A 27939-nucleotide genomic window follows, 5' to 3' on the forward strand; every position below is an offset into this window, starting at 1 on the left:
TTTAAATACTGTGGGGCTCTCACCATGATGAGAGGGAAGATTCAAGCATGCGAATGTATGAAAGATTCAATACTGGAGAACTGCAGATGTAGGCTCGAAGAAAGAGTCTGTCGCCAAGGAGGAGGGATGTTCTTATAACCACCTAGGCAATGCAATAAACTCCAAAGTATGTTTTTTCCTCTGGATCTACACTTAACAAAAAATGAGGAGTATGCCTAAATCAGTGGAGTGAGCAACACCGGAGGACTACAAAATAAAACAAAATCAAATTGCTCATCAGTGGGAAATGAATGCAAAGAAGAGACAAAAAGAAACCTAGAGCTACAGTCAAACCCTTTGCTGAAGACAAAGACTAATGCAGACAAAATAGTTTTCTACCTCTTCAGTAAATTATCTTCAGATCCAAGTGAAAGTAGGTGAATTTGCAACCTAGTGGAAGCCTGAAACTATCCTTAACTAATAGAGCCTACCATTCTCATGTAGGCTGAAATATGGGTAGTGAAATAGCAAGACTCAATGCAGTACTCTAACACCCACATTTCAATTATGAAGACATAAAGAACAAGCATTGGCAAATACAATAAAGCTGGGTTTAATGAGCTAAAGCATGCACCATTAGCACCCATGAATTAGTCACTTACAAGGGAGCCAAATGGAGCTAACAGAGATATAGCTGTAGTTCAATGGGAGTGGAGGTGGAAGGAAAGATCCAAACAGCATTTGCTAAGATACGGATACTACACTAGGCTGAGCTAGAAAGATGTCCCTGTCAAGATGTTGAGCTAATGGCTGAAAGAGGATGGAGTAAGAAGCCAATGGGTGAAAAGTTAAGACCCAATCACACATTATGTATATTGTTAGAAATATGCCTATTTGAGAGCTGTGCTTTTAAAAACTCAGACCTAAAAGATGAAGCAGGTGTGACCATGGCAACTCAGCAGGCAAACTAGAACTACAATTGTGGTATCAATTCTGGTTGTTCCACATTACCGGCAGTACTTAAGGGACACCCTGTCACAAAAGGCCTGGGAGCCACAGAGAATGCCATTCTGCACGAGCACCGTTCCAGTGCATCTGAATAAAGGAATATACGCTAAAAGTGATTTGTGGGGTTGACAATACCCATCCAAATGATCAGAAAAGCCATCTTTTTAAAATAAAAATCAGACAAAAGGAAACAAAATATAGAGTGAACGACGCTAGCCCCTGTATTGGAATGAGCAAAGTTTACCCCATGTGCGTACTATATCGGATTTTTTTTCAAAAAAGGAACATGAGCAGGAGGCGCCCAGATATTTGAATTAGATAAAATTAGTTTTCGACAGCAGATACCCTGAATGACCGCTCAAGGCACAGGGGTTACTTACACTCCGGCTGGAGTGTACTGACGTTACAGCTGGAAGTAACAGATTCCCCATGGTTTACCTCTAAGAGAAAAAAGAAATAACAAAAGAACTGATAGGTCCTGATGAAGATGGAGATAATGCTCTAAATCCATTGAAATGTACGTTGGCCTGAGCGTAGGATGTCCCAGATATCAGCATAGCATTTAAAAGTTATTGGTTTTACCCTACCCTAAACACAAATTTTTGCTCATCTGTGCTTGTGATGCTGGACTGGGAAGGATGAATGTGTGTAGTATGAGTCAGTGATACGAGTGATGATTATGTGACGGAGGTATAAATGTGAGGATAGTACTTATTGATATTTGTTTCTTAGGAGAAAAAGATCTAAAGAATTTGTGTCTTCATCATGAATGTTTTCTGTTTACATAGATTGAGATCATTGTATTTACTTAAAAAATGTATTATTGAAATTTGAGGATACATGGTCAGGAAACAACATTGTTGAAAGAAACTATGACAATGCGAATCAGAATTGTTACTAGACTGTTTTTTTTAGAAGTGAATAATGAAATAAAAAATAAATAAAAGTATTTTTATAAAAATTAAATTGATGTGTGGAGAAATCATGAGCTAATGACCCGCTTCTATGCTATATAGTAGCAAGCATTAAAGCAATTTAGGTCACATGGGAGGTCGCTAATTGGTTTTGGTTTATTTCCCCCTCACTCCCAAACCGTATGAGTTTAGCTCTTTAGGGGGCGCTTTTCTTAAACAAAAGGGCATCAACATACATTACAATCTTTATGTAATAACTGGAATAAGGTGGCAGAGGGAGGTAAAGACAGACAAAAGTTAAACAAGAAAAGTTAGTAATAAGTAATGCACAAAAACAAGGAAATCTCACATAATTTCGGAGATATCAAGCCTTTTAAGATCTGCGGGTTATATTTCAGATACTTAAAACGCATGCAGGGGAGGGGAGGGGATTGGATCTTAAGGATAGAGCCAATCAACCTGTAAACTCTGCTACATTTAATCTGGCCCATTAAGGTTTGGTGATTTGGTGCTGCAGTCAAAGAGAATTTTGGCATATTTGTAGCATACAAATTAATAAACATGCATACCATGTCACAGATGCCGTTAAAATAGAGGACATTTGAAATGCTTTTCAGAAAAAGGGAAAAAAGGGAAATACGGAGTGTTTTACTTCAATGTAGTGGGCTTGTTGCAATTCAATTTGTTGTTAGAGAAGCAATTAATGCTTACCAGACTCGACATCTATGACCATCTGATGTCCACCTCTCATCCCCGGTCTGCTATCTTCTCCATCACCTAGTGCTCAAAAGTGAAAACAAACTAAAAAAATGCACTGAAGTGGCTCAATCGGTAGAACGCAGAAAAAAATTAAAATAATCGAAAGCCTGCAATGGCGCAGATAAAAACTGTGGCCGGAGATGAAACAGAGTCCGACATGCTTGACAGACTATGCAAATGTTGCAGTGTTTTATTTAGAGCTAGTAACATGGTAAGAAACAAAAAGCAATATGGTAAGAAACAAATAGCAATAGTATTTCTGTGTAACTATTTCAGAGAGATAAAGCAAAGTTAGTGTTTGCCTAGTTCTTCTGTGAAGCCCGAAATTAATATCTGTATTACGATCAGAGTACAGCTTTAATATTCTCTCTACAATGTAAAACAAAAGCCAATAGTCTTTTTTTATCGTTTTCTTCTCATTCCGTTCCTGCATTGATATATTTTTCAACATGTATCGTTAGTTTGCATTTTTTAAATTTATTTTAAAATGTTATTAACAGTTTTAAAAACAGTTGACACTTGTGACATTACATGATGGATACTTTACATACCGTCATGTAATTCACCATATTGTTTTCAATGCATACATAACGTGCACAATTCATTTTTTATTTCAGAATAAAAAACTATGTTTTGTACTCCTTAAATGTTTCTTGTGTTACCATTAAGTTCTAACGCATGTCGCACATTTTCTTATGGTGGTCTGGTGTCCAAAAGGTACACCAAATTCTTACCAGTAACAGCTATAAGACTATTGTCTTATGTCAATGCCAACTGTCGAATCTTAAACTTGCTGGACAGTGTCTATTCCCACTGAGCATGCATCCAGTGTCCATTGTCATGTCATCATGTCACAACAATGCCTTCCTCTCTTCTTGATCTGGGATATCTTTCTCACAGTCCACCTCCTACTTACTTTTTGCTGGTATTCTAGAGTGAGGAATGGCTGCCCTTGTTGCAGTTTATAGCCTAGCCAACACACTTCAGTCCCACACGAAATGGCCCCTTTCTTCCCGGTTCATTGACAACATCTTTTTTATATGGAAGGGGGACCAGGATTCTCTGACCGAGTACATCATATGGCTAAATGCAGCAGATCTCCACCTTAAATTCACCTCTCATTCCAGCTGCGAGAGGATCGAATTTCTAGACATCTGGGTGGAACATCAGAACAATATGATCAATGTCTCGCTTTTCACAAAGCCCACCGCTCGAAAACACCCTCCTCCAATACAGCAGTTTCAATCCACGCTGTCAAAGGGACAGTATTCCCTTCAGTCAATTTCTCCACATCCGGAGAAATTGTACGGATATTCTGGATTTCCTCCTCCAAGGTGATATCTTGAAGGAGAAGTTGTTACAACGTGGTTATCCGTTCAGACTTGTTAAGGATTCCTTCAAACACGCCAGATACTGTAACCGGGAGGCCATGTTCGAGCAGAGAAACAAAGATCCCATGGAGAAGATTGTCTGGATCACCAAACATTCCAATCTGAACAACAAGCTACGACAAGCCATTAATTCCAGCTGGCACCTCCTCAACCTAGACTCAGACCAGGACCACTTACCCAAACCCATTTTCGCGTTCAGGAGGAATAAAAATCTTGCGAACCATCTAGTGAGAGGCAGACTACCTGAACTCACGCAACCAGAACTGGTGCATAGTTCCATCTTAGGCACCAGTTGATGCGGTAATTGTCAAGCGTGTCCCAATGCCACAACAGGGACTGCCATCATTACTCCTGAACGCACCATCTCCTTGACCAGAATGACCAATTGTCGTACTTCTAATCTGATCTATATTATCATATGTCCCTGCAATCTCCCATATGTAGGTGAAACCGGACGGGAGATCCGCATCAGAATAGGAGAGCACAAATCAAATATCAGAACGGGCAAAGCGAGTGCAACCATTGTGGGGCATTGGATATCGAAGGACCATTCAGAGACAGACCTTAGGTGGTCTGTCCTTGAGAAGATTCTAGTCTGTCCTGGATCCGACCCCAGCTCCATCCGGAAAAAAAGAGAGGTATTCTGGATATATTACCTGAAAAGTGTGAAAAGGGGCCTCAATGAGGATTGCCCGTGGGCTAATGCCCTGATATAAAACTGTCCCTCTTTCTGTGTAACTGTTCCTTCTCTGATGTTCCCCCTTCTCCTTTATCCCTCATGTGCATTTGTTGCACATGTTCATATGAGCTTCGTTAAAACCAGTTTTTGTATATTTTATTTTATTCTAGTGTATTTCATCTTTATAACTCTTCTCCAATTCTTCCCCTTCTTTTCCCTGGCTCATTTTAGGCGATGCCTTACTTAGGCTTCTGCATCCCCCTCGAGATATTCCCCTGTTATTCGAGGCATTCCCGATATATCTAAAGATGGCCAAAACACCCACTGAGAACTGTAGTCTGTCATAGATGACTGCAGCTGATTTCGTTTCTTGCGGGATTCGAGATCTTGCTCCGTGAGCCTACCGCGTCCGGCGGCCTCTTAAAAAACGCGGACTTTCGAGACGGCCGTTTATCATCTTCGGTCTACACTGGAGATACCGTTGCGCACCCTTCGCGAGCCACGCTGGGCGTAAGGGCGGGAAAACTCCTGGATCCTAAGCCGGTAAGCACCGAGTCCTTGAACCTCCGAATCGGCTTTCCTTCCCGTAACGCTTGCGCCGCAATCCCCGCATGTGTATCTTCAGGGGCCATGATAAGTTTGTCTCGGGGATTTAACAGTACTGTCCCCCGCAGCATTTATGTCAAGTTAATCACCGCACCCGCCCGTATCTAACTGAACAGAGGCGGGATTTACAGTTCACTCTTATGTCCTTATTATCGATCGATCCTGTCGCCCACTTTACCATCCTGCACTTGTCCATCCCAATATTTGATATTATTGCCAAATCTCCAGTATCCTACAGGCCTCCCCTTTCCCTCCTCCCCCGCGCCCCCCCTTCCTCGTCGATCCCTTTCTATATGTGCGGCTTGATATCCTTGTGAACCCCTGCATAAGTCTACAAAATCCTTTCTGTACTTCGCATTGATAGGACAGAAGCTTCTATTCTTCGTGAGAGGCAAGTCTGCTCACCCTGCCCCCTCTGCGGATTTTACAGACTGCTGAAAGGAAGGGATGGAACTTATTAAAGAATTACCTCGTGGAGCCTAACATGGTATGAGTCTTCCAAATGTATGCGGCATCTTAGATTACTAGCTATATTCTAGATTGAGGAATAAAGGATGTCTGGTTCCCTTACAGTTGTGACCCACGCCCCTCCTCTGTGGCTGTGTTTGTCTAAACCTAGACGACCCCGTATCTTTTGGCACCTCCTCTAGAGCCCCGCCGTATTTTAAGAAAGGTATCTGTCTGGCACCAATGCCCCTTTCTTCCGTTCGCCATATATGTGATTCTTGGTGTTGGGGGGTGATTTTTTGCACTCATAAAGTTGGCTTCCCTCAGGTTGCGGGTGTATCTAATTATTCCCGGTGTATCCATTTGTTTTAAACTCGCTCCAAGCATCCCCACACTGATCTGACTGCTTTCTCTCCATGTATATCCATTTTCTTCTTGGCCCTATTTTTGTGAATCATTGGTAGTCTCTCTTTTTAATGTTGAATTCTCAACCTGAAGAAAGCCAGCATATTCAAAAGGCACTGGCTGAAACATGTCGACCCACCACTGGATGTGAGAGGTCGTAACTTGTCTCCAACATCCAATAGCCTTATTTTTAACCGCTGACGGAGGCCCAGGTATTAAAGTTTAATTTACCCTTGGGTACTGGGACCCCCGCCGAGCCGTTTTAACATCACTATCCTGACACTCCTCACTGCACACTTAGCAACATACCTGCTCCGCTGTAATCAGGCGTCGAAGCACACCCGGGACACGCTAGGTGTCACTGGGTGGGCCCGATGATGAAGCATGCCACCAACTAGGTTGGTGGGTGAGGGCTTCATGAACACACTTACCAGGTGTTCCCACCCCCTGACGAAACATACTTGAGTCCTTTACTTTTGGTAATTTCGTAATAGATGAGCTAGTCTCCTTTTGATTAATCATATCGAATTCTCAACCTAGCCATCCTTGAAACCACATGTTTGATAGTTCTTGAATTTTAAACTGTATAAATCCTTTTTTTCAGACGTTGCTCTCCCCTGAGGCCCCCCCTCTCTCCACATTTCTGCCCTGATGAAGGTGTAGCCCCGGCTGGGGCCCCACATCGAAACGCGTGTTGGCGTTGCTTACCATCTGAAAACCACCTGAATGGTTCGGGAAATTATTCCAACTGTTCCCGACTGATCGCTGAATATAACATCTTTGTGGAGCGATATATGAATTTATGGGATTTGTTTGATTAGAGCTGTATGCATGTTGGTATGAGAGTGTTGTATGATGTGTGGCCCTTGGTGAAGAATGCAATTGTTTTTTGTATTTCTTTATATTTAACAGTTATGAACTATATGTAATTAATTTTTCAAATTATATTCATGCAATGAAGAATAATGCTTTATAAAATAAAAAATATTTTTTATATCTTTTCAAATATGCTTTCAGGAATCAATGATGTGGTTTAAGGTTAGCAATAAAATATGTGGACTATTTTAAAGCCCTTTTTTCTTGAATATATTGGGCAGGTTATCGTCCCTCTATTTGATATGTCATTTTCCCCGTCTACCTGCCTATAATTGATGTGGGGTCCCCCTTCTTTGTGGCCATCTACGAATGGAGACACCATTTCTGATCCGCTAGGAATTTGATGGCTGAGTTCCTTTGCTCTGATGTTCAGGAAATCAGCTAGGTGTTGAACCACCAAGGAAATGTCCTGCTTTTCTAGCCATTTACAGAGATGCAGGGCCTATTGACAAAAGGGTCCCCGACCCCACTCGCCCTGCTTGTTACAGTACCGCATGGCATTGGTGTTGTCTGTGAACACCTGCACCAGCTTTCCCCTGATAGAGGGTAGAAAGGCTTTCAATGCCAGTCGGGTTGCTTGGAGCTCAAGAATGTTTATGTGGAGACCGGATTCCACCGGTGACCAAAGACTTCTAATCTCCGTCTCTCCCAAATGGCCGCCCAATCCCAGAAGGGACTCATCTGTCACTACTGTGAGTTCCCGTTTGAGAATGAAGAGGGTTCTACCTCTGACCCAATTGCAGTTTGTTAGCCACCACTGCAGGTCTTTTGCAGTTCCCTCTGACATCCGGACCATGTCGGAGAGATTTCCCTGGTGCTGGGCCCACTGGAACTTCAGGTCCCTCTGCAGAGCCCTAATATGCCATCTGGAATGTGTCACCAGCAGGATGCAGGAGACCATTAGCGTGCAGCCTCAGAGTCATTCTCGTGGAAATCCAAGATAGAGCCTGAAACATTGTTATCATAGCCTTAATATCTCGGAATCGTTGCTCAGGAGGATAAGCCTGAAACTGCACTGTGTCCAGAACAGCTCAGATGAAAGGGAGAGTCAGAGAAGGAGTCAGGTGTGACTTTGGCGAACCACAGCGTACGCAGGATGTTTGCTATAGTCTGGAGATGAGAGATGACAAACTGGGAGGAGCCCGCCTTCAAAAGTCAGACGTCGAGATTGGGGAAGGCTGGCATCCCTGATCTCTGCAAATGAGCTGCCACCATCACCTTGGCGAATACGCGAGGGGCACTGGTAAGGCTAAAAGGGAGCACAATGAATTAAAAGTGCTTGTGGCTCACCGTGAACCACAGGTAACGCTCAAGGGTGGGACGGACGGGGATGTGAAAATAGGCATCCTGCAAGCCCAACACTACCATTCAGACTCCTAGGTCCAGGGCAGAAAAAACCTGAGCTAATGTGAGCATCTTGAAGTTCTCTTTTTTGAGGAATAGGTTGAGAGTTCTCAGATCCAAGATAAGGCGAAGACCTTTGTTATTTTGGGGGATCAGAAAGTAGAGGGGATTTCACCCACTCCCTACTTCTGACAACAGAACCTCTCTATGCCTCCCTTGGCCAAGAGAGCTGTGACATCCTTGCAGGGCAAGGTCAAATGATCCTTCATCAGCCGGTCATGAGATGGAGGCAAGAGGGGGAGGGGAGAATATGAAGGGAAGGGCGTAGACCTGCCAAATAATCTGTAAACACATCTGTCTGATGTTATGGACTGCCAGTGGTGGAAATGACTGCTCTTTCTGCTACCAACTGGACGCTCAAGATCTTGCTGAGCTGGTCCAAGTGTCACCGTCGACTAAACCGCTCTGCCAAGTGAGTTGGCTGTGTCCAAACCACACCCAATGGTGAACTTAGCTGCATTCTTAACCGTTCTTAAACGCTTGGGAGAGAATGGCCAGGGCCGCCACCAGGACCTGTGGTAGCACTTGTGCAACCATGTCCCATAGAATGTGGGAGTAGCAGCCCAATATGACCGCAGTGCAAGGCTGGTGGAAGAAAACCTCTTTCTCAAGCGATCTAATCTCTTAGATTCCCTGTCCGGGTGTGAGACAGGGAAAGCCCTACGTGATGTAGAAGCTTGGACCACCAACCTCTGAGGGGTGGTGTTGGATGAGGAAGTTGGCGTCTCCAGATGTGGGACAGTAGAAGCAAGCAATTGTCCTATTCACAGAAACCCATGTGCTGGGCTTGGACCAGGTTCCCAGTAGGACTTCTGTTAGTACTTCATTAAAAGGGAGCAGTGGTTTGGAAGTAGAAGCTTCTGGTAGTAGCACTTCCGTCAAGATGTTAGTCACAGGGTAACTCAAGATCCAGAACCTCAGCTGCCCTCTTCACCACTATAGAAGATGATGCCCCCTCCTCCGTAGCCACAGAAGGGGGAGAAAGCATACCAGTATCTGGGAATGTGCCCAAACCACTGGCATCACAGAGTTCCTCACACCAGTCCATACCTTCCTGGACGTCTAACTGGTATTCTAAAGGGTCCAGTGTCCCCTCCCATTCTTCCCCGAGGCCTAGCCATTCAGAATAGGACTCAAGCACCGACCTAGGACACTTAGGTCCAGTCGGCGCCGGAATCGGCTTCAGTCGACTCTGCTTCTGCTTTGTGTCGGATTTGTGGATATAAAAGGGGCTGGCGCCGTAAGTGGATGCCAACTGCACGGGGAGAATCAGGTCTGGCATTGATAAAGGTCACTATAGAACGATCGTCGCCGTTCTAGATCTATGAACAGATCCACGGGGGCCCAATGGAGGTGAGGCCTAAGTTGCCGGCACCAAACCAGATGGGGCTCTCTCTGGCCCCCCACGGCCCGAAGGCGCGCCAAAGACCAAAGAGATTGGGCCGCTCAAATTTGCAGTGTATGGCCTCATGAAATGTGTTTACCTGAGAGGGAGTTACTCTGGCTCCCGAAAAAGCTGGAAGGTTTGGAGTCATCCTGGCAATGAATCCTGTGCCTCGAACTCTGATGCTCCTTCATCGCGCCAGCCGATGCACGAGGAGAAGTAGATGCACGCTTCAACGTCTTATGCTTCTTCCCCGAATGTCCTGATGACTAGGAATTGAAAGAAGACGACTTGGGGTTCCGGGAGGGCTCCAGTGACCTCCCTCAAGTGGGACCAAGATCTCCTAGGAGTAGAGTGATGTGGCTTCGGCTGTCAGGCCGCTACCATCTTCAGGGACCGCTTCACAAAAAAAGCCTTCGGTGTCATGGCTTGGCAGTCCGAGCACAACTTGAGAGTCGTGGTCACCCTCAAGACACCACAGACACACGAGGTGTGGGTCTGTAACCAACATGGCATGAAGACAGGCTCCACACGATTTAAACCCTGTCCTCCTTGAAGACATCCTTGAAACAACCAGAGGAAGAATTCTTCAAAAAAGAACTCAACAAAACGTTGAAAAATGTTTGTTAAAAACCGACAGAGGGATAGTTCTTTCTTTGAATCAGCGCTAACAGGCATGGAAAGAACTGAAGTCAGTGTGCAGAGGTGCCGCATATGTAGGTGACGCAGACGTCAATTCCAGCACGGACGATGATGACGTGGAGCCGATCGAACACACCTACCGGCGGCCAGGGGTACTGCTCACGGAAAAATCTTCTGAATCTAGTCTGACGCATGGGAAATTCTAAGGTAAGGAATCTGCGGCTATGTGTCTCAATCAGATATTATCTTTTCTGTGTGGTTATGCCATCAATCAGGTGCACGGGTAACACGTGCCTAAATAGCTCTTTTCCAAAGGGTGTGCTAGGTTCAGCAATGTATCTTGCATCTGTGGTCTCTGTATCTCAACAATGAATAACAACGATTTGTCTTTGCTGATTCTCAAGCCACCAATGCTCCCTCAGCTATGGAGGAACAGGTAAGGGTGTTTTCACTGTCCAGGTGAATGTGGCATTGTGAAAACCTAGAGATGATTTATTAAGCTAATAAAGCCTCTTTGCCCAAGTCACTGCTTTATGCCACTGCCCTATGCCACTGCCAATGAAATGTTGCAAGAGCAGGTGGGCTACTCTACTCTACCTTCTCCAGCCCCTCCCTTCCTTCCATCATTGGCCCCACCTTAAACAACGTGACCACCCTTCGCGTTCTCTACCTTAACACTCGTTTCTTGGTTAAATATCAGTTGGACATCTTCTTGTTGCTAATTTCAGAAAAACCGGATGTCCTGCTGATCACTGAAACCTGGCTTACCCAGGATTCTACGCCAGATATTCTAGTGGCACTCTCCTCGGATTACTATATCCTTACTGTCAATCGATCCTCAGGGAAGATGGGCGGTGGGGTCACGGCCATCATACACAAAAACCATAAGTTTGCCACTATGACCTCCCTCGAACTGCCAGAAGCTGAAAATCTGGTCATCACACTAGGCACTGACATCGGGCCTCTCATGTTGGTGGTTATTTACCGCCCTCCCCAGCCCATGCCCTCCTTCCCACTCTCTCTAAGTGAACAAATGGCCAACCTCGATTCAGAAAAGGGGGTGGTGATGAACAGAGTGTCTGAATTAAGCAGACCACTCTTACCCAGTCCAAAGATCAGGGCTTGATCCATCACCGTTATTTAGCTCACTGCACCATCCCAGCTCAGAACCTGGCTATATGCAAATCAGTCTGTCCCTGGCCCAGTGCATCATGGGAACAGGGCAGATTAAACTACCAAGCCAATTCTTCACCAGAAAGGAGACAAGCTTCCGGGGACCGGTTTCTGGCATTTCAGCTGTCGTCGGCCCAGCTTGCTTGAATCCCGATGGTGCAGTGAGCAAGGGACTCATGTCTGAGTATACCCTGCCACACCTATAGTGGCCAAAAACGATTCAGAAAAGGGGGTGGTGATGAACAGAGTGTCTGAATTAAGCAGACCACTCTTACCCAGTCCAAAGATCAGGGCTTGATCCATCACCGTTATTTAGCTCACTGCACCATCCCAGCTCAGAACCTGGCTATATGCAAATCAGTCTGTCCCTGGCCCAGTGCATCATGGGAACAGGGCAGACTAAACTACAAAGCCAATTGACCAACCTCGTCATGAACCATGCGAGGGTCTTACTTATTGGTGACTTGAACTATTGGTTTAATGACGTCCTTGGCGGACCACATGCGACCGAACTCTCCGAACTGCTCTCCAACCTAAACTTGTCCTAGCACTTATCTTCCCAATCTCATAAAAGGACATACCCTGAATCAAATTTGGACCCATAACCTCATTCTGTCAGTACCTTCTATCTCTTCCTGCGTATGGTCTGATCCCCCATATGATTGAATTCACGGCTACTTTTAGCTGCAGGACTAAGATCCCCATAGTGGCGGGAGGCACGACAAGAAAGTGGCAAACCCTTGATAAAACTGGTTTTATTAACACCTTAGCCAGCTCTACACCTATTTGTAATCCCGCTGTTAATGTTATGGAAAAAGACATTGCGGACAGGTAGCTGTCGGCCAGTGACACTCACGTTCCTCTTACCAAATTTTCCCGTGCTAGATATTCGGACGCCCACAAATGGTTCACCAGCGAACTAAAAGATCAAAAACTTATACTCCGTCAATCCGAGAGGAAACGGAGGCTTCACTATTCAAGCGTAGATAGACAGCAGTACCTGCTGGCTCGTAATGACTATAAAAAAACTGTCTTGACAGCAAAAGCGGCCTACTTTTCTGCAAGAATCCTGAATGCCCATAATAAATCTAAGGAAATGTTTGAAATTGTGAACGACCTGAGCAGCAATGAGAGAATTTTACCTACCCAGGTCCCAACCCAAGAACTGTGTAACTGTCTAAACAACTTTTTTCTGGACAAAATCGCCGTCATCAAGGCGAGTATTCCACCTAATGCCAACAGGGAATCACTGTATGACATCTCCAGTAACCCATTTTGTCTGATTCACCTGCTAGCTATATGTCCTAATACGTTACTAGATCTCTTGACCCGGGTCAAATCCGAGCCTCCCAGTGACTGCTGTCCACCTCCGGTCCTCAGGGACGTTTTTTCTGCACTGCCTCATAGTATTCTCCCTTTCCTGAATGAGTCCCTCAGTACAGGGGAGGTACCTAGCGACTTCAGAAATGCTAGAGTAGTCTCACTGCTAAAAAAACCTGGGGCTGACCCTGTGAACCCCTCCAATTATGGCCCTATTTCTCTTCTCCCTTTCTTGGCCAAGATTATGGAGACCCATGTGGCCAGGTGCCTCTCTAACTTCATAGAAAAATCAGACTACTTGGAGCCAAACCAAGCTGGCTTTCGGCCTGCGCACTCAACGGAATCAGTAATCCTTGCGGTATTTGATACACTGACAGCTAAGGCTGACCTGGGGGCTTCCCAGGCTCTGGTGCTCCAGGCCCTGTCGGCCGCATTCGACACGGTCGACCATAACATCTTACTGAACCGTGTCGAACAAGCAGGCATACAAGGTCCTGCTTACAACTGGATCAAGTCCTTTCTCACAGGTAGAACCCAAGCAGAATGCCTTGGCACTTTTACTGTCCCCAAAGTATCCACACCCTCTCCTCTTTGTTGTTCAATCTCTACCTTAGGCCAGTGATCCATTCATTAAAGGACAGGAATGGCATCATCTTTAATTATGCGGACGATCTCCAGTTGGTTTTTTCTCTAGACTCCCCTAATTCCGTCTCGGAATTCAGAACCACTATGCTCCATATCCAACCTTGGATGGACCTTAACCATCTGAAGCTTAACCCAGGCAAGAAAGAACTTGTGTTGCCCGGGAAAAGCGATGTCTGTTGGGGGCCGCACTTCTGGCCAAGTGAATTTGCCCCCCCTCTACCCCTGCCCCCTCTGTGAAAAGTTCAGGGGTTACTATAAATGCAGATCTCTCACTTAGAGGACAAGTGGGTTCAGTGGTATCTGCCAGTCTCTTCCAACTGCGAAAAATCAGGAAGTTTGCTCACCTGCTGTCCCACCTAGCCCTTGTACAGGCGGTATTAGCGCTGGTTCTCTCACGCCTAGATTTTTCAAACACGCTCTACTTTGGCTTGCCGCTGTTCCTGCTTAACCGTCTTCAAATAGTCCAGAATCAGGCAGCAAGACTAATCTACAAACAGCCGAGATGGCAATCGGCCAGGCCTTGTCTGCAAACACTCCATTGGCTGCCCGTGGCGCAACGGGTGGCATTTAAATTGGGTTGTTTTGACTTCAAGGCGCTGCATTGTAAGAGCCCAAAGTTCATCAATGACATGGTCACAAAGCATGTCCCTAGGCGCAACTTACGTTCTGCCCACTTACACCTACTGTCCACCCCAGCCGTCAAACTCAAGCGGCAGGGAGGATGTAGGTTCACCTTCCTTGCCCCCAAACTTTGGAATTCTCTCCCACTGACAATCAGGAGCTGTGACAACCTTCTGGGCTTCAGAAGGGCCAAGAAAACTTGGTTGTTTAAGCAAGCCTTCTAACAGCCCTACGCAATGCAATTACACAGTATCAGCGCCATGAAACCTTTGGTGACTGTGCGCTTTATAAGCTTCTGTTAACATAATATAACATAACATGTTAATCAAAGAGTGTTGTGCAAATCACAATGTGTAGGGTGCTTTACATCAGAATCTTCCAAGCAGTTCTTTTGGGCACACTAGCACACAACTTTACTAAACATGCACATCATGTTACAGATGCAGCTTCATTAGAATTTGAAGAGTGGTAACATGTAAAATAAATGACGTTTTAGCAGAGCATTTTCAGTCCTCCACTTTCAGGAAAGAGAAAGATGCACCTTTGTCCCTACGAAGAAACACCTCCAAGATATACAGAATGTGTGTAAACAACGTTAGAAGAAGGTGGAACTACATGTAAGCAGTCAGAAGTGATACCAGTGTACTTCTATGGTATAAACTCTTTCATGCAGACCGGCGAAATGCTCTTCAGTAACCTGAACATCTATAAGAAAGCTTTAGACGTTGTAACCCAAGAATGTGACACCAAAGCAGACAGAGACTTAACTGGCCCAGATCCCGATTCTAAACACAACCCTTCTTAACCAGAACTGCTGCTCTCCTTAGTCTGCACTATTATTGCTTCTTAAAACCATTAAACCAAACCTTCTATCACAATTTCAGAGGTTGCAGTAAAATATACTAAGGCAAAGTGAATGCTTTGGATGCACTGAGCTTACCTTTCGTGCTTTTAGGGATGATCTGGCTCCATCGAGGCTTGTACTCCTGCTGACTGATATATTGGTTGAACAAGCCATCTAAAAAGATAAATACATTTGTTTAGAATCTAGATCAGCAGGGTAGGCTATCTGAATCAAGTAAGGATCATAATCACATCTATGGACCATTATTATATCATCAAGGTTACTTAACGATAGACTGTCAACCTAGTTCTGTATCAGGAAACCAGGCGCAGAACAGGTGAAGAGTGCAAAAAAAGAAAGGCACATAAAAAAGAAAGGCACATTAGTTGGATGCTCGCTTGCAAGAACACCAGAGAACCAAACACACCCTTTTTTGGGCCAAAGGATATGAATAAACAAATCAACAAAGTGATAAGCGCCTGCAATGGGCAAAGCAAGGCTCTAATGAAATAAATGCATGATAGTTCATCAATGGGAATATAACAGATAAAATTCACACTCCTCTTTCCTACTTTTACAGCCCATCTTTCCCGTTTGTTTTGTCCCAAAGATTTCAACAATGCTCAAAAATATAACTAAGAATCAAAAGACATAGGATCTGAGAGAAAAAAGGATGGCCAGAGTGATGAGAACTAGAACGTTGTGTTTCATGTTCATATTTCATAGCAAAAGAACTAGCATGCAATTGACGATGATGTTAAAATGCTGTGCTTCTATGTCGCAGTTTCTTGGGTAGCATAATAAATATAAAAAATACAAGCACACAAGACAGAACAAAGTCAGCAGATCTGGTGACATGTATCTCTATGGAAGTCAGCAGTAAACCAATTCAAAGCAGTGGCATGCAGGATAATAAAGTGGCTGCACCACTCTGACAGCAGAACAGCACAGCACCAACCCTCCTACAGTTCAGAAAGAAAGGAACTCAGAACTGATATCCTAAAGGTACTCTACGTCAGATAGGCTGACTTCGCATCCCTGTCATTAGCTCCACCTCCTTCCTCTGTCCCCTCCCTCACGTATCCCACTGGAGCTTGCACCCTAAAGACCCCCACCCCACCCCAACCTTAGTGCAATACTGCTAGTTAGCTAGGGTAGTACTTTACGAATTCCAAGACATACATAGAAACATGCATACAAAACAAGACACTTAACTAAAGCTTTTTGATCATATTATGCTCTCTGACAAAGTATCATTTGAGCGGGAGAACGCTTTGGAAGATAAAAAGTACAGATCCTTTTTCAAAGTCAAACTTCTTCAATCTTTTTCAAAGTCAAACTTCTTCAATCTATTGCATGGCACTGGGGCATCACACTGCCAACATTCTTGCCCTAAATCTCTGGAAACTGTGCGATCAAACAGTGTTAAGCTTCAGATCTTAAGACTCTAGATAACGGTTATTAAGGCCTGTCAGCCCTAGGGCGGTCATCCCTCAATCTTTTTGCCTTCCCTCCTAAATGTTGCTGAACCTATTTTTGTTGGCCATAGTACTCTGTGCACTTTACCACTACTCACCAGCGTTAAAATGCATGTGTTCTCTCCTTAAAACGTGGTAGAATTGGCTTATACATAACCGGCATATTAAATGTACTTATAAATCCCTAGTAAAGTGGTAGAACTTGTACCCAGCGCCTATAAATTAAATGCTACTAATGGGCCTGCCATTAAGATCAATGGGGTCACCCTGTATCCTTCGGAACCTGGGTTAATAGTTATAAAGCTACAAGTGGTTCCGTTGGGTAAGTAACACGGGGAACAGATTCAGAACCTGAGTATTTCTTTCACAATCACTAGTGATTTGGTACTAGACTTTTATAAATGTACCACACCTCAGTAAGTTTTTTATTAAAAATATATATATTTATTAAATTATTTGTTTTGTTTCTCTATTTTTCTCGCCAATTGTATAAAGAATCTTATACAAATACCAATGAGGGCTGTCTGACAAAGAAAACACAATAACAATTACACAGACAATTCAGTGGGTGACTGTGGTGACATAGTGCAAATGGGTGACCTTTCAAATTCAAACAATAAACAAGACAATAACGTAAATTCTCTTTCCTTTTCAGGTCTTTCACTTTAGCAAGTTTTATTTTCTTAAATAATTGCTATAGTGAGCCACGACATAAGATGGTTATACCTCGATATTTCGACCCTTTATATATATGTGTTTAGAGATACATCAGTGCGACAGACTTTGGTCGTTGGGAATTCTCAAGATTAAATCTATTAACTCCTCCGAGCCCGGAAGGAGTTCTTAAACAAAGATAATCAATCAACCAGCTTTTCAAACTTTAGCTGTGCACCCCTCTGGATGTGCTCGTCGGCCTCCAGGGTGTAGTGGGTTCAAAAGTATTCAGTCCTTTGAGATCGTCATGTATTGATGCCAAAATCCATCAGTGCTTCCTTCCCAAATCTCCTTAAATATATAGTATTCTCGAGTGTCTCTCACCAACTCACGGTCAAGCACTGATGGACTTTGGCATCAATACATGACAATTCATTTTTCACTTCTGAAAGGTCTTTCTCTCCCATCGGGGAGCATTAGAGTTGCCTTATTACATTTTCCAAATGGGAAAAGAGAACCAGGTTATCGTTGGTGTATTTGGAATTGGGATGAAAAGCCCCAATTAGTGGTGAAGTCAGGTTTATCACACATTTTTAAAATGCCATGTTTGGAAAGTTGGCATTTTTCGGCCCTTAGCCCTTTTGTGCCTTTAGCCTGGTGTGGGTCACATGACTGGGTGTAACTCGCAGACTTTGTGAATTCATTCCAGACAGTCACACAATATAGGGATTAAGTGTATCTGAGTGGGTCATCTGCTGGACGGTTTGAGGGGGTGGGGGGGGGGGGGGGGGAGTACAGCCCCAATTACAGCTGTTTAGCCAGTGCTCCCCCATCAAACATAAGGCCTAACAACCCTGCATGGTCACTTAAGCAAGCTTGGAGCCAGGGTAGGGGAGGTAGGAAATTCTATGCACCTCAAAGCCACTGTCTTGAAGCTCCTCCTAACTTCCAGAACCAGGGCACCAGTGTATAAAAGAAGGACCTGAGACACCACAGCTTCAGTACAGTTCTGAACCTGTGGATACTCTGACAGGAAGAAGGAATGCTGTGCTGCTACAAGTACTGCCACTCTGCTGGACTACTGCTCTAAAGGAACTGCTCTCCTGACTTGCTGACACCTCACCTGGGGAAGAAGAACTGGACCTGCACCCTTATGAAACCAGGACCCCAGAGAGAATCAAAGTGCTAGTCTGCTGGCATCCTGATCGGAGCAGTTCCAGGACCCGTCTTCAGTGAGTTCCTGATTGTCCAAGTGGTGCCTCTAAGGTCCTGGCCCCTTGGTGTGGCTCTCGAGTTTCTGAAATCAAGCTTTTGGGGGCTTCACGAATGGCCTTGTTCGCCCCAGAACCGTGCCGCTGACACCACAATTCAGCGCAAGCTACCGCCAGCCCGTCTCTTTGCACAGCAAGTATTTTTCACCCATGGGGGACTGACAGAACAAAGCCCCAGCCCACATGTCCACAACACCAGGTCAGCTCTTCGCGCCACGCCAACTGACACTTGCTACATTCTCCTTGCTCCTCACAACCCTCTCCATCCCAAACAAAACTCTTGGCACAATACTTAAGAAGGTAAAACCTCCGCAGGATTATTCTGGGACTGTATCCATCCTGGTCTCCATCGCGGTCGACCTGAACTTTTGACTTTGACCTGGTCCGGAGAGACTAGATAGCTGCGATTGGCGCTTTATACTTTTAGCGGCCACATTGACGTTTTTTTCTTTAAATATTCATAACTCCTGTTCTACTGTTTGGATTTTTGTCATTTTGGTCTTGTTTTATTTGTTAAACTTTGATCTATTTTTCTAACCTGATGGGGGATAATTTTGTAGTGTTTTCACTGTTTAATTGTTTGAAGTGTTGCATAAACGCTTTACATATTGACTATAAATCAAGCCAGACTGTTCTGTGGTAAGCTACCAGGGGGTTGAGCAAAGGTGCTTGCCCAGGGCTCATACCTCAGCCAACCAGTAACCCAATTTCTAACATCAACCCTCTACTTCTAGTTACAGAGCCATTGTTAAAACTGCTCTGCGAGTTCAAAAGGAGAAATCCACAGTAAACAGTACAAAAAGTGGTGGGAGACTATCTTTAGCTTTATTTTTTGGAAAAAGTGTTCGTTTACTTAATATGATGGCAGAAAAGAAATAATTATCTGACTTGTGTAAGGGCAGGATTACGTGACACCTAGACTCTGATAAAATCTCCACTCAGGTAATGGTTGTACTTTTGAGTATTCCATGGCATGGCTATGCAAGATATGATCTCTGTGTAATCGACTGTCCAGACATGATTTGGTCTCTAATATTGCTTTATATGTAAAGTGCAATAAACACCTAGATTTAGAGCTCAGTTATAGAAGAACATACTATCAAAATAAACTTTTAGGTGACACACCACTAGACTATATTCAACACCTACATAGCCCTAATGCAATAAATAGTTGATAATAATAGTATCAGGATCCAAAGGTGTGCCCATGATGTGCAACTTCATCTCAACCTACGTGAGGAATTCGAGGGAAAATCATTAAAGTCTGGATGTCTCAGAATAGACTCTGCCTGAAAGGTGCTAAGAAAGAAATATTGCATCAGGGCTGTAGCAACTCGACGTTTCTCTTCAATTGCCCAACTTTTTAGGGCTCTCACCACCACCAGCCCAAAAACACGAAATGTGAGAGCGCAACTTGATGAATAACCCTCTTTAAAGGCATCAGTTAATCAAACAATTCTCTAGGCTACTCAGAAAACGAAAAGGTTCACTTACCTGTCAAAGTAATTTTGAAGCTTGAACACTTTTCTGGATTCCCATGCAGTGCAATATTCAATCAACAAGAAGTTGGGTCAGAACGTCTCTTTTTAAATTTTGGGCGTCTTCAACCATTTGGTGGGTATGCCCATCCCATATGATGTCAGAAGTACACCACAAAGTTTCCCTGCGTGATTGCTACAATCTGTTTCTTTTCTCTTTTTCCCTGACCACTCATGTCTCTAAACTTAATTACTTTGCTATATCAATCTTCTGACTCCTTGATTATTCACACTTTCTGTGGGGAAGCAGGAAGGCACATGTACATCCAGAAAACTACTATACGTAACTGAACCTTTTTGTTCTGTAGTGCGAATCTTTTCTAGACTATTAGGCTGTTCATCCATTATAAAGCAGTATTTCCCCACTTGGGAGGTTGGGTTAAAGTCAGTGCGAATTTGACAATTTAAGTCTTAGGACATTCCATCCAATTAGTGCTTCTACACTAGCATGTATGTCATTGTGGTAGTGCTTTGTAAAGGTGTGCACCGATGCACTGCCATAAAATGTCAAGAACACTTTGGCTATGAACGCTAGCACTAGCTGAATGTGCCTTTGCACAATTTTTATTTGGACTAACTGGACTATCCATCTTGCAATGGTGCTCTTAGTGACTGGCAGTCCTCTGTAGACGGGTGTAAAGGGTACACAGAATTGTTTCCCTTTCAGGTATTATTTTGTGTCCTGTTACGCACCTTGTCAGCTACGTCTGGCAGCCTCCAAATTCTGTTCGCCTAGCAGGTGCATCACTAGCAGTATTATTTCCAGTTGAACAGCCCCTCTCCAGATGTTCTTTGCCAGTTTGCACAACGCATACCACTTATTTTTCAGCATTTGTTTTAATAAGAAGGGGGTTGTTTGTCAGTTGTACGTATACTGTATTTGCCTAGATGAGTTTGTGGAAGGCTTTTAGTATTAAGAAAACTTTTTTCATCTCCAGTATTTATGTGTTTCAGTGCTTCCTGTAGGATCCACTGGTTGGTTTCACTTGCAATTTCCCCATCCTGGGGTGCATGGATATCAACAAAATAGCGTTTTATGAAAGTGTGTACTGATGAACATGTTTGTGCTATACTAATGTCATCGAAGGAGACACTAGCTACAAAAGTTAATGTCACTCCATTTTTCCACACTGAATATTGTTTTAATTTTTTTTATTTATTCATGAATTTTCTCTAAATAAGTACAGAATGTTTGAATAGTTTGCACTAATCATCTTGCAATCGCCCCCCTTGAAACTGGGAGACGTTTGTTTGGCACCACATATGCCACAAAAATTGTTCTCTTTTCCTTAGAAGCATTGATTCCTGTGTATAAACATGACCGCTCTCCTTACATCGGGTTTATATAGAGCTTTTTCTGGTTGCATTTTCAAATGTTGGAAAAAAGCAGGTAGCTGAATAAACTGCTTCACATGGAAATGGGATACAACCTTAGAAGAGAAATGTCGGTTAGTATCATAACTACTCCATTCTTCTGTATCTGTAAGTAGAGCTTCCTGATAATCAAAGTCTGTAATTGACTCACTCTATGCAAATATGTGATTGCAATTAAAAAGGTTATTTTGAGAGTGAAGTACTTGTACTATGCTTTATGCATCAGGGTTAGAGAATAATGTATGTGTACCTAAGCATATAAGAAGTAGTGAAGCAGGTGACTGATAAGTAACTAAGTTACTTTATGTCAATAAATATTGACAAACGGCTAGACCTTTCGGGGGTTTTATAATATCCATTGGATTAGACCCAATGCTAGGATGGGGTATTGATTTTACCCAGAAAAAGAAACCCTCCCAGAATATAGTGAGTGGAGCTTCTAATTTGCGGATTGCACCGGAATACAGGGAAATAATTTTGAAATATGCGTAGTTATGTCATGGATGAATGACTGCATTTGAATAGGTTATTGATCTTCAGTACTGGACCACTATGTTTCCTTGACTTATATAAAAAATGAAGAGCATTAGTGCATGAGAGATGGAAATTGGTTTTATATGTAATGTCTCTGGCTGGTCCATAACTGTTGATTTGCCTTTTTCTCACTGCCTAACAACTTTTCCCTTGTAGGAGACCTTTTGAATTTATCTTTCAGGGTGTAAGCGCACATAGTGAGTAAAAAGCTAAATTTCACAAGACAGGAGCTCAGATGAAAATCATGGTAAGCTCACTAGAAAGCTGTTTAAAAAACCGTCAGGAGAGAAAAATTTAAATGAAGGTATGAATATGAATTATAGAAAATATGTTAAGTGGCTGCACTCTACTATGAACAGTGAAGCAGTAACAAAGTATAGCATATAAAAAGAGACTAGATTTGCATACATTTTGCAAACAAGTAGGGTCTTAGCTTCTTCAATGCCCAGATCACAGCAAAAGCTTCTCGCTCAATTGCACTCCCTCTCTGTTCCAGTGGAAGTAACCTCCTACTGATGAAGGCTACAGGTTGGTCCCAGCCCTCCTCAGTCATCTGTGAGAGAACAGCCCCTACACCATGCTCTGAAGCGTCTGTGTGCACTAGGAATTATTTGGAGTAGTCAGGAGCACGGGCGCCGTGCACATGGCAGTCTTCAGGGTGTCAAAAGCTTTCTGACAGGTGTCAGTCCAGTTCACTTTCCTGGGCTGCTTCTTAGAAATCAGCTTGTCAGGGGGGCAACAATGGTGCCATATCCCTTAACAAACCTACTGTAGTACCCTGTGAGTTCTAAAAAGGCCCTCACCTCTGTCTGGGTCTTTGGGAGTTCCCAAGCTAGGACGGTTTGAATCTTGGGTTGGAGGGGCGCCACCTGGCCGCTCCCCACTTGGTGTCCCAAGTACACCACGGAACCCTGCCCGATCTGACACTTGCTTGCCTTAATCGTGAGGCCTGCCTTGCGCAGTACCATCAACACTTCCCAGAGGTGGCGCAGGTGTTCTGTCCAGGTGACACTGAACACTGCAATGTCATCCAGGTAGGTGGCACTGAACTCATCCAGCCCAACCAACACCTGGTTGACCAACCTTTGAAAGGTGGCAGGGGCATTCTTCATCCCAAATGGCATAACCTTGAACTGGAAATGCCCATCTGGTTTGGAGAATGCGGACCTCTCTTTGGCCCCATCAGTCAAGGCGATCTGCCAGTACCCAGACGTTAAATCAAACGTGCTAAGGTACCGGACAGCCCCTGACCGATCTATGAGCTCATCAGCTCTGGGGATGGGGTGTGCGTCAGTCTTGGTGACTTGATTGAGTCCTCTGTAGTCCACACAGAACCCGAGTTCGGGTGTGGCACCCGGCGCTGCAGCCTTTGCGACCAAGACCACTGGGCTGGTCCAAGGACTGCTGGAGGACTCAAACACCCCAAGAGCAAGCATTTTGGAGACCTCCTCCTTGATGCAGGCCCGGACCCGGTCAGTTACTCTGTAAGCCTTGTGCTTTACAGGCAAGCTGTCTCCTGTGTCCACATCATGGACGCACCAATCTGTGACACTAGGAACCAGGGGGAACAGATCAGGAAACTGCCCCAGCAAGTGGCGGCAGTCCTCCTGTTGCTCAGGGGTCAGTGTGGGTGAGAAGTTAACTCCATCCACACAGACCCATCTTTCTCTGAGGCCACCAGTAGGTCAGGAAGAGGCTCAGACTCCTCCTCCATCCCATCATCTGTGGCCAAGAGCATGCCCACTTCGGACCTCTCCAAGTGGGGCTTAAGGCGGTTAACAAGTAGAACCCTCAAAGGGTTCCTAGGAGACTGCATGTTCACCAAGTAGGTGACAGGACTTTTGCGCTCCACAACCTCAAATGGACCTGTCCACTTATCATGAAGTGCACAAGGCTCCACTGGGGCCAAGATCCACACCTTTTGTCCAGGTTGAAGCTCTACCAGAGTGGCATTCTGGTCGTACCACCGCTTCATCTCTTGCTGGCTGGCTTCCAGATTTGCCTCAGCAAGTTGTCTGCATCGCCTGGTCTCGTTTCTGAAGGCCAGCGTGTAACTGTATACATTCTGGGGAGGTTTCCTGGGAGATTGCTCCAAGGCTTCCTTTACCAAACTCAGAGGTCCTCTCACTGGGTGGCCATAGAGAAGCTCAAAGGGGCTGAACCCTAGAGACTTTTGTGGCACCTCACGGTATGCAAACAGAAGGCATGGCAAGAGGACGTCCCACTTACGCCTCATGGGTTCTTCCAGACCAATAATCATGCCCTTCAGAGTTCGGTTGAATCTCTCAACCAACCCATTTCCTTGGGGGTGGTAAGGTGTGGTGAATTTGTAGGTTACACCACACTCTTTCCAAAGGGATTTCATGTACTTGGAAATGAAATTGGTGCCCTTGTCAGACACCACTTCTAGAGGGAATCCCACTCGGGAGAAAATTCCCATCAGTGCCCGTCCCACCACGGGGGCCGTCACTGTCCTCAGAGGGATGGCTTCAGGGTACCGGGTGGCATGGTCCACCAAGACCAGGATGAACCTGTTGCCCATGGCTGTCTTGGGGTCCAGTGGCCCCACAAAGTCAATGCCCACTCGATGGAATGGAGTACTGACCACGGGGAAGGGTTGGAGAGGAGCCTTTTGCTTCCTCCCACTCTTACCACTTGCCTGGCAAGTCTGACATGACCTACAGTGAGCATCTGAGCTCCTATGCATTTGGGGCCAATAGAAGTGGATGACAAGCCTGTCATAGGTCTTGTCCATCCCCAAATTTCCTGCTAAGGGTACATCATGAGCCAGCCCCAGTAGGAAGGCTCTGAACTTCTGGGGTACCACCAGCGCACGGGCTGACCCAGGTTCAGCAATCTTAGGCTCTGAATACAGGAGGTCATTCTCCCAGTAGACAAAATGTGTTCAAGACTGAACACCATTGGCCTGGTCTGCAGCCTGCTGCCGCATACCCACGAGAGCAGGGCATTCTTTCTGCTCCCTGCAGAATTCTTCCCTGGAGGGGCCTCCTTCTTGATGCCAATGGGTTAGCTCAGGCAGGTCCCCCAGTTCAGCAATCTGTTCCCCGGTAGGCTCCAGGGCATCCCCCTCAAGGTCTGCTTCTTCCTGGGCCGTGGGAACTTCAGGGGCCTGTTTCCCGTGCCCCCTGCGCCTTCTTCCTAAGGCTGGTTCCTGGGTCTCTCCCTCAGGATCCAGGACCTCTTGAGCACCTCTACTGGCTGCCATTGACCGGGTGGTCACGCACGCCCAGTCAGGTAAACCCACCATCCTCAAGTGAGTTGCCTTCTCCACCTTTTCCCAAGGGGAGCTCTCCAAGTCATTCCCTAGCAAACATTCTACAGGCATGGACGTTCTCACAGCAACCTGCAGAGTACCAGAGACCCCCCCCCGCCCACTCAAAGGGAACTTGAGCCATTGGACAACGACTCTCTGTGTTGTCAGCATTGACAACCTGGCAATAGGCATGGGGTACAACCTGCTCCTGAGACATCAGGTGCTGCCGGACTGCAGTCACACTGGCTCCTGTGTCTCTAAGAGCCTCTACCTTCTTCCCATTGACGGTCACTACTTGCCCATATTTCTTAGTGTTAGAGGGTAAGTAGTTCTCAGGGACCATCTCACTGTCTCCTTGTGAGACTAGGGTCATCTGGACGGGACTTCTACCTCCTCCCCAAAGGCTACACTAGCCCTCTGCCGGGGCGGAGCACCGATTGGTGCTGATTTCATATACTGGCGACACTTGGAGTTAGTGGCAAAGTGGCCCACTTTACCACACGTGTAACATTTTGGGGGCCCCCTTGGAATAGGGTTACCTGTCGTGCCCCGGTCTGCTTCTGGGGTGGGGGAGGCTGAGAAACTTTCCCTTGGTTCCCTTGGGGATTACTTTGGGGGCCTTTATGGAAACCTTTCTGTTTACCCCTGTCCCCCCCACTCTTCTGCTGGGGACCCTGCCCACCCTGGGCTGAGTCTCCCACTGGACCCTTGTGGACCCTGGTGCTGAGCCAGCGGTCCGCCTCCTCAGCAAGCTTCCTAGGGTTAGTCAGCTTGCTATCAATCAGGTGCGGGCGTAGCTCAGGAAAACAATTACTGGACAAGTGCTCCCATGCAATCAAATCAAGGAGATCTTGGAAATCATTCACTTTGCTACCCTTCACCCAACCATCCAGTGCTCTGCAGAAAAAGGTTACATACTCCACATAGGTACCCCCAGGAATCTTAGTACAACCCCTGAACCTCTGTCTATACAATTCAGGATTTAACCCAAACCCGGTCATTAAAGCATCTTTCATGTGGTGATAGGAATTATACTCTTCAGAGGGTAAGTCTAGCAGTGTGTTCTGCCCCTCGCTAAGGAACCGCCCCTCACAACCCCGCCCCCCCAATCTTTCTCAGGGACCCGGTGGGAGGACATGGCTACCTCATAGGCCTTGAACCACTGCCCTATGTAATCCCCCTTAAAAAACTCCTTCACCACATCCTTAGGCATGTACACCCTTGATTCTACCTGCACCGGCGTTGTGCTGCCACCAGGGGGAGGATGCTCCAAACTTTTCTCTTTGAAATTCATCTCCCTCAATTTCATCTCATGCTCATTTTGTATTATTTGCTCTTCCAGAGCCATTCTCTTGCTCTCTAGCTCCAGTTGCCTTTTAACTTCAGCTCTGCCAACTTCATTTCATGATCCCTGGTTGCCGGTCTATCTGCCAGCTCCTCTGGTGACAGGCCTCTGCCAAAGCTAAGGACGCTTTCTGCTCTTTCAGCTACAAGATCTTCAAGTGACTCCCTTGATTCAATCCAGGCTTTCCGTGCCTTGTAGAGATCTGGTTTGACCTAGCATCCATCATGTGGAACCTTGAATTTCTTGCAAAAGAACTTCAGTTCTTTTTTTCGTGTAGCTGCCCAACTTTGACTCATCCGATTCTGCTTCCAACATTTCAGAGGTTTCAGATTTTTCCCTCTCCACGCTGTTTGAGCCAGGCATGATTTCAACCACAAGGGATCTTCTTCTTTAGCAAAGCGAACAATTAAAAAAAAAGTCAGTGGCTAAGTTACTGGACTGTACTCACTGTGCAATAGTCAACAATCACTGTATATGGTACACTAATGCAAATTCGTGATCTCACCGCTGCCACCAATGTTAGAATTGGGGGTCTCTGGTTGGCGCAAGTATTCACTTGTGACAACCAGGGACCCTCTCCTCTAAGTCAGGGCAAAGGACTACTCCCAGAAATAACCCCTGCTCACCCTCTAGGCGGCGTGGCGCGAGCAGACAAGACTAAACTCCAGGGTACATATGTTTAAGCATTTAGTACAACACATACAATAAATCATCAGACCCAAATCATCAACCAACCCGCTTAAATACAGGCTTTGTGCTTCAAAACGGTTCCAGTTACTTTTGCAATAAGGCCACAGTTCTTAAAGGTCAGGTGCAGTCTTTACAACAGAGTCACTGGTTCTAAAATGACCCTGCAGTACTTAAAATGGGCCCCACAATAATCTAGGAAATGTTCACAGCATGTTGACTCCCTTCGCGAAAGCTGGTGCGCTTCGTAGCGCTTCAATCCGCCTCGTACTGTCAATGGGAACGGGCCCTACTGAATCTCACGCTTCCAGCGTGAGACGCGTACGCCGCAAGCAAGTCAAACAGGGGGTACTAGTCGTACCAGACTCATGCAACTCGCACTACGGTGCTTCTGATCATGAGTTCCGCACGGACACTGCAGTCCGGAGCGCAGGGTACGGTCAGGCGCACTTGGGGCAAATCTTTAAGGCAGAGAGGCGGTGCGAGTCGTTGTTGGCAGTGAGACTCGCACCACTCACAGTTCGAGGCGCAGTAGGCACAGCACCGCAGTAGGCACAGTACCCAAGGGGGGTTGCGGCTACGGCTCGAGGCTTTTGTAGACGCGGCGCAGGTCAACGGTGCGTTGTCAAGGAGGCAAGCGGACCCGCAGCGTACGCTTCGACCCTGGAGGGGGAGCGGCTGCAGGTG

The 27939-nt window shown here is 45.4% G+C and overlaps 1 protein-coding gene across 2 annotated transcripts in view; it reads right to left on the reverse strand.

Annotated features, from left to right (window-relative positions):
• Nucleotides 1–27939, reverse strand: part of MKLN1 (muskelin 1) — an 808470-nt gene that overhangs the window by 478048 nt on the left and 302483 nt on the right. The window contains exons 7-8 of one of the 2 annotated variants that reach the window (XM_086918927.1): nucleotides 15194–15271; nucleotides 2613–2678 (exon numbers count right to left, since the gene is read on the reverse strand). In XM_086918927.1, the coding sequence (XP_086775053.1) occupies nucleotides 2613–2678; nucleotides 15194–15271 (144 nt within the window). Of the gene's footprint in view, nucleotides 1–2612; nucleotides 2685–15193; nucleotides 15272–27939 lie in introns of both variants that reach the window. The other variant, XM_086918926.1, reaches the window with a different exon arrangement.

This window comes from Lissotriton vulgaris, chromosome 1_1 (assembly GCF_964263255.1).
Source record: "Lissotriton vulgaris chromosome 1_1, aLisVul1.2, whole genome shotgun sequence".
Lineage (NCBI taxonomy): Eukaryota > Metazoa > Chordata > Amphibia > Caudata > Salamandridae > Lissotriton > Lissotriton vulgaris.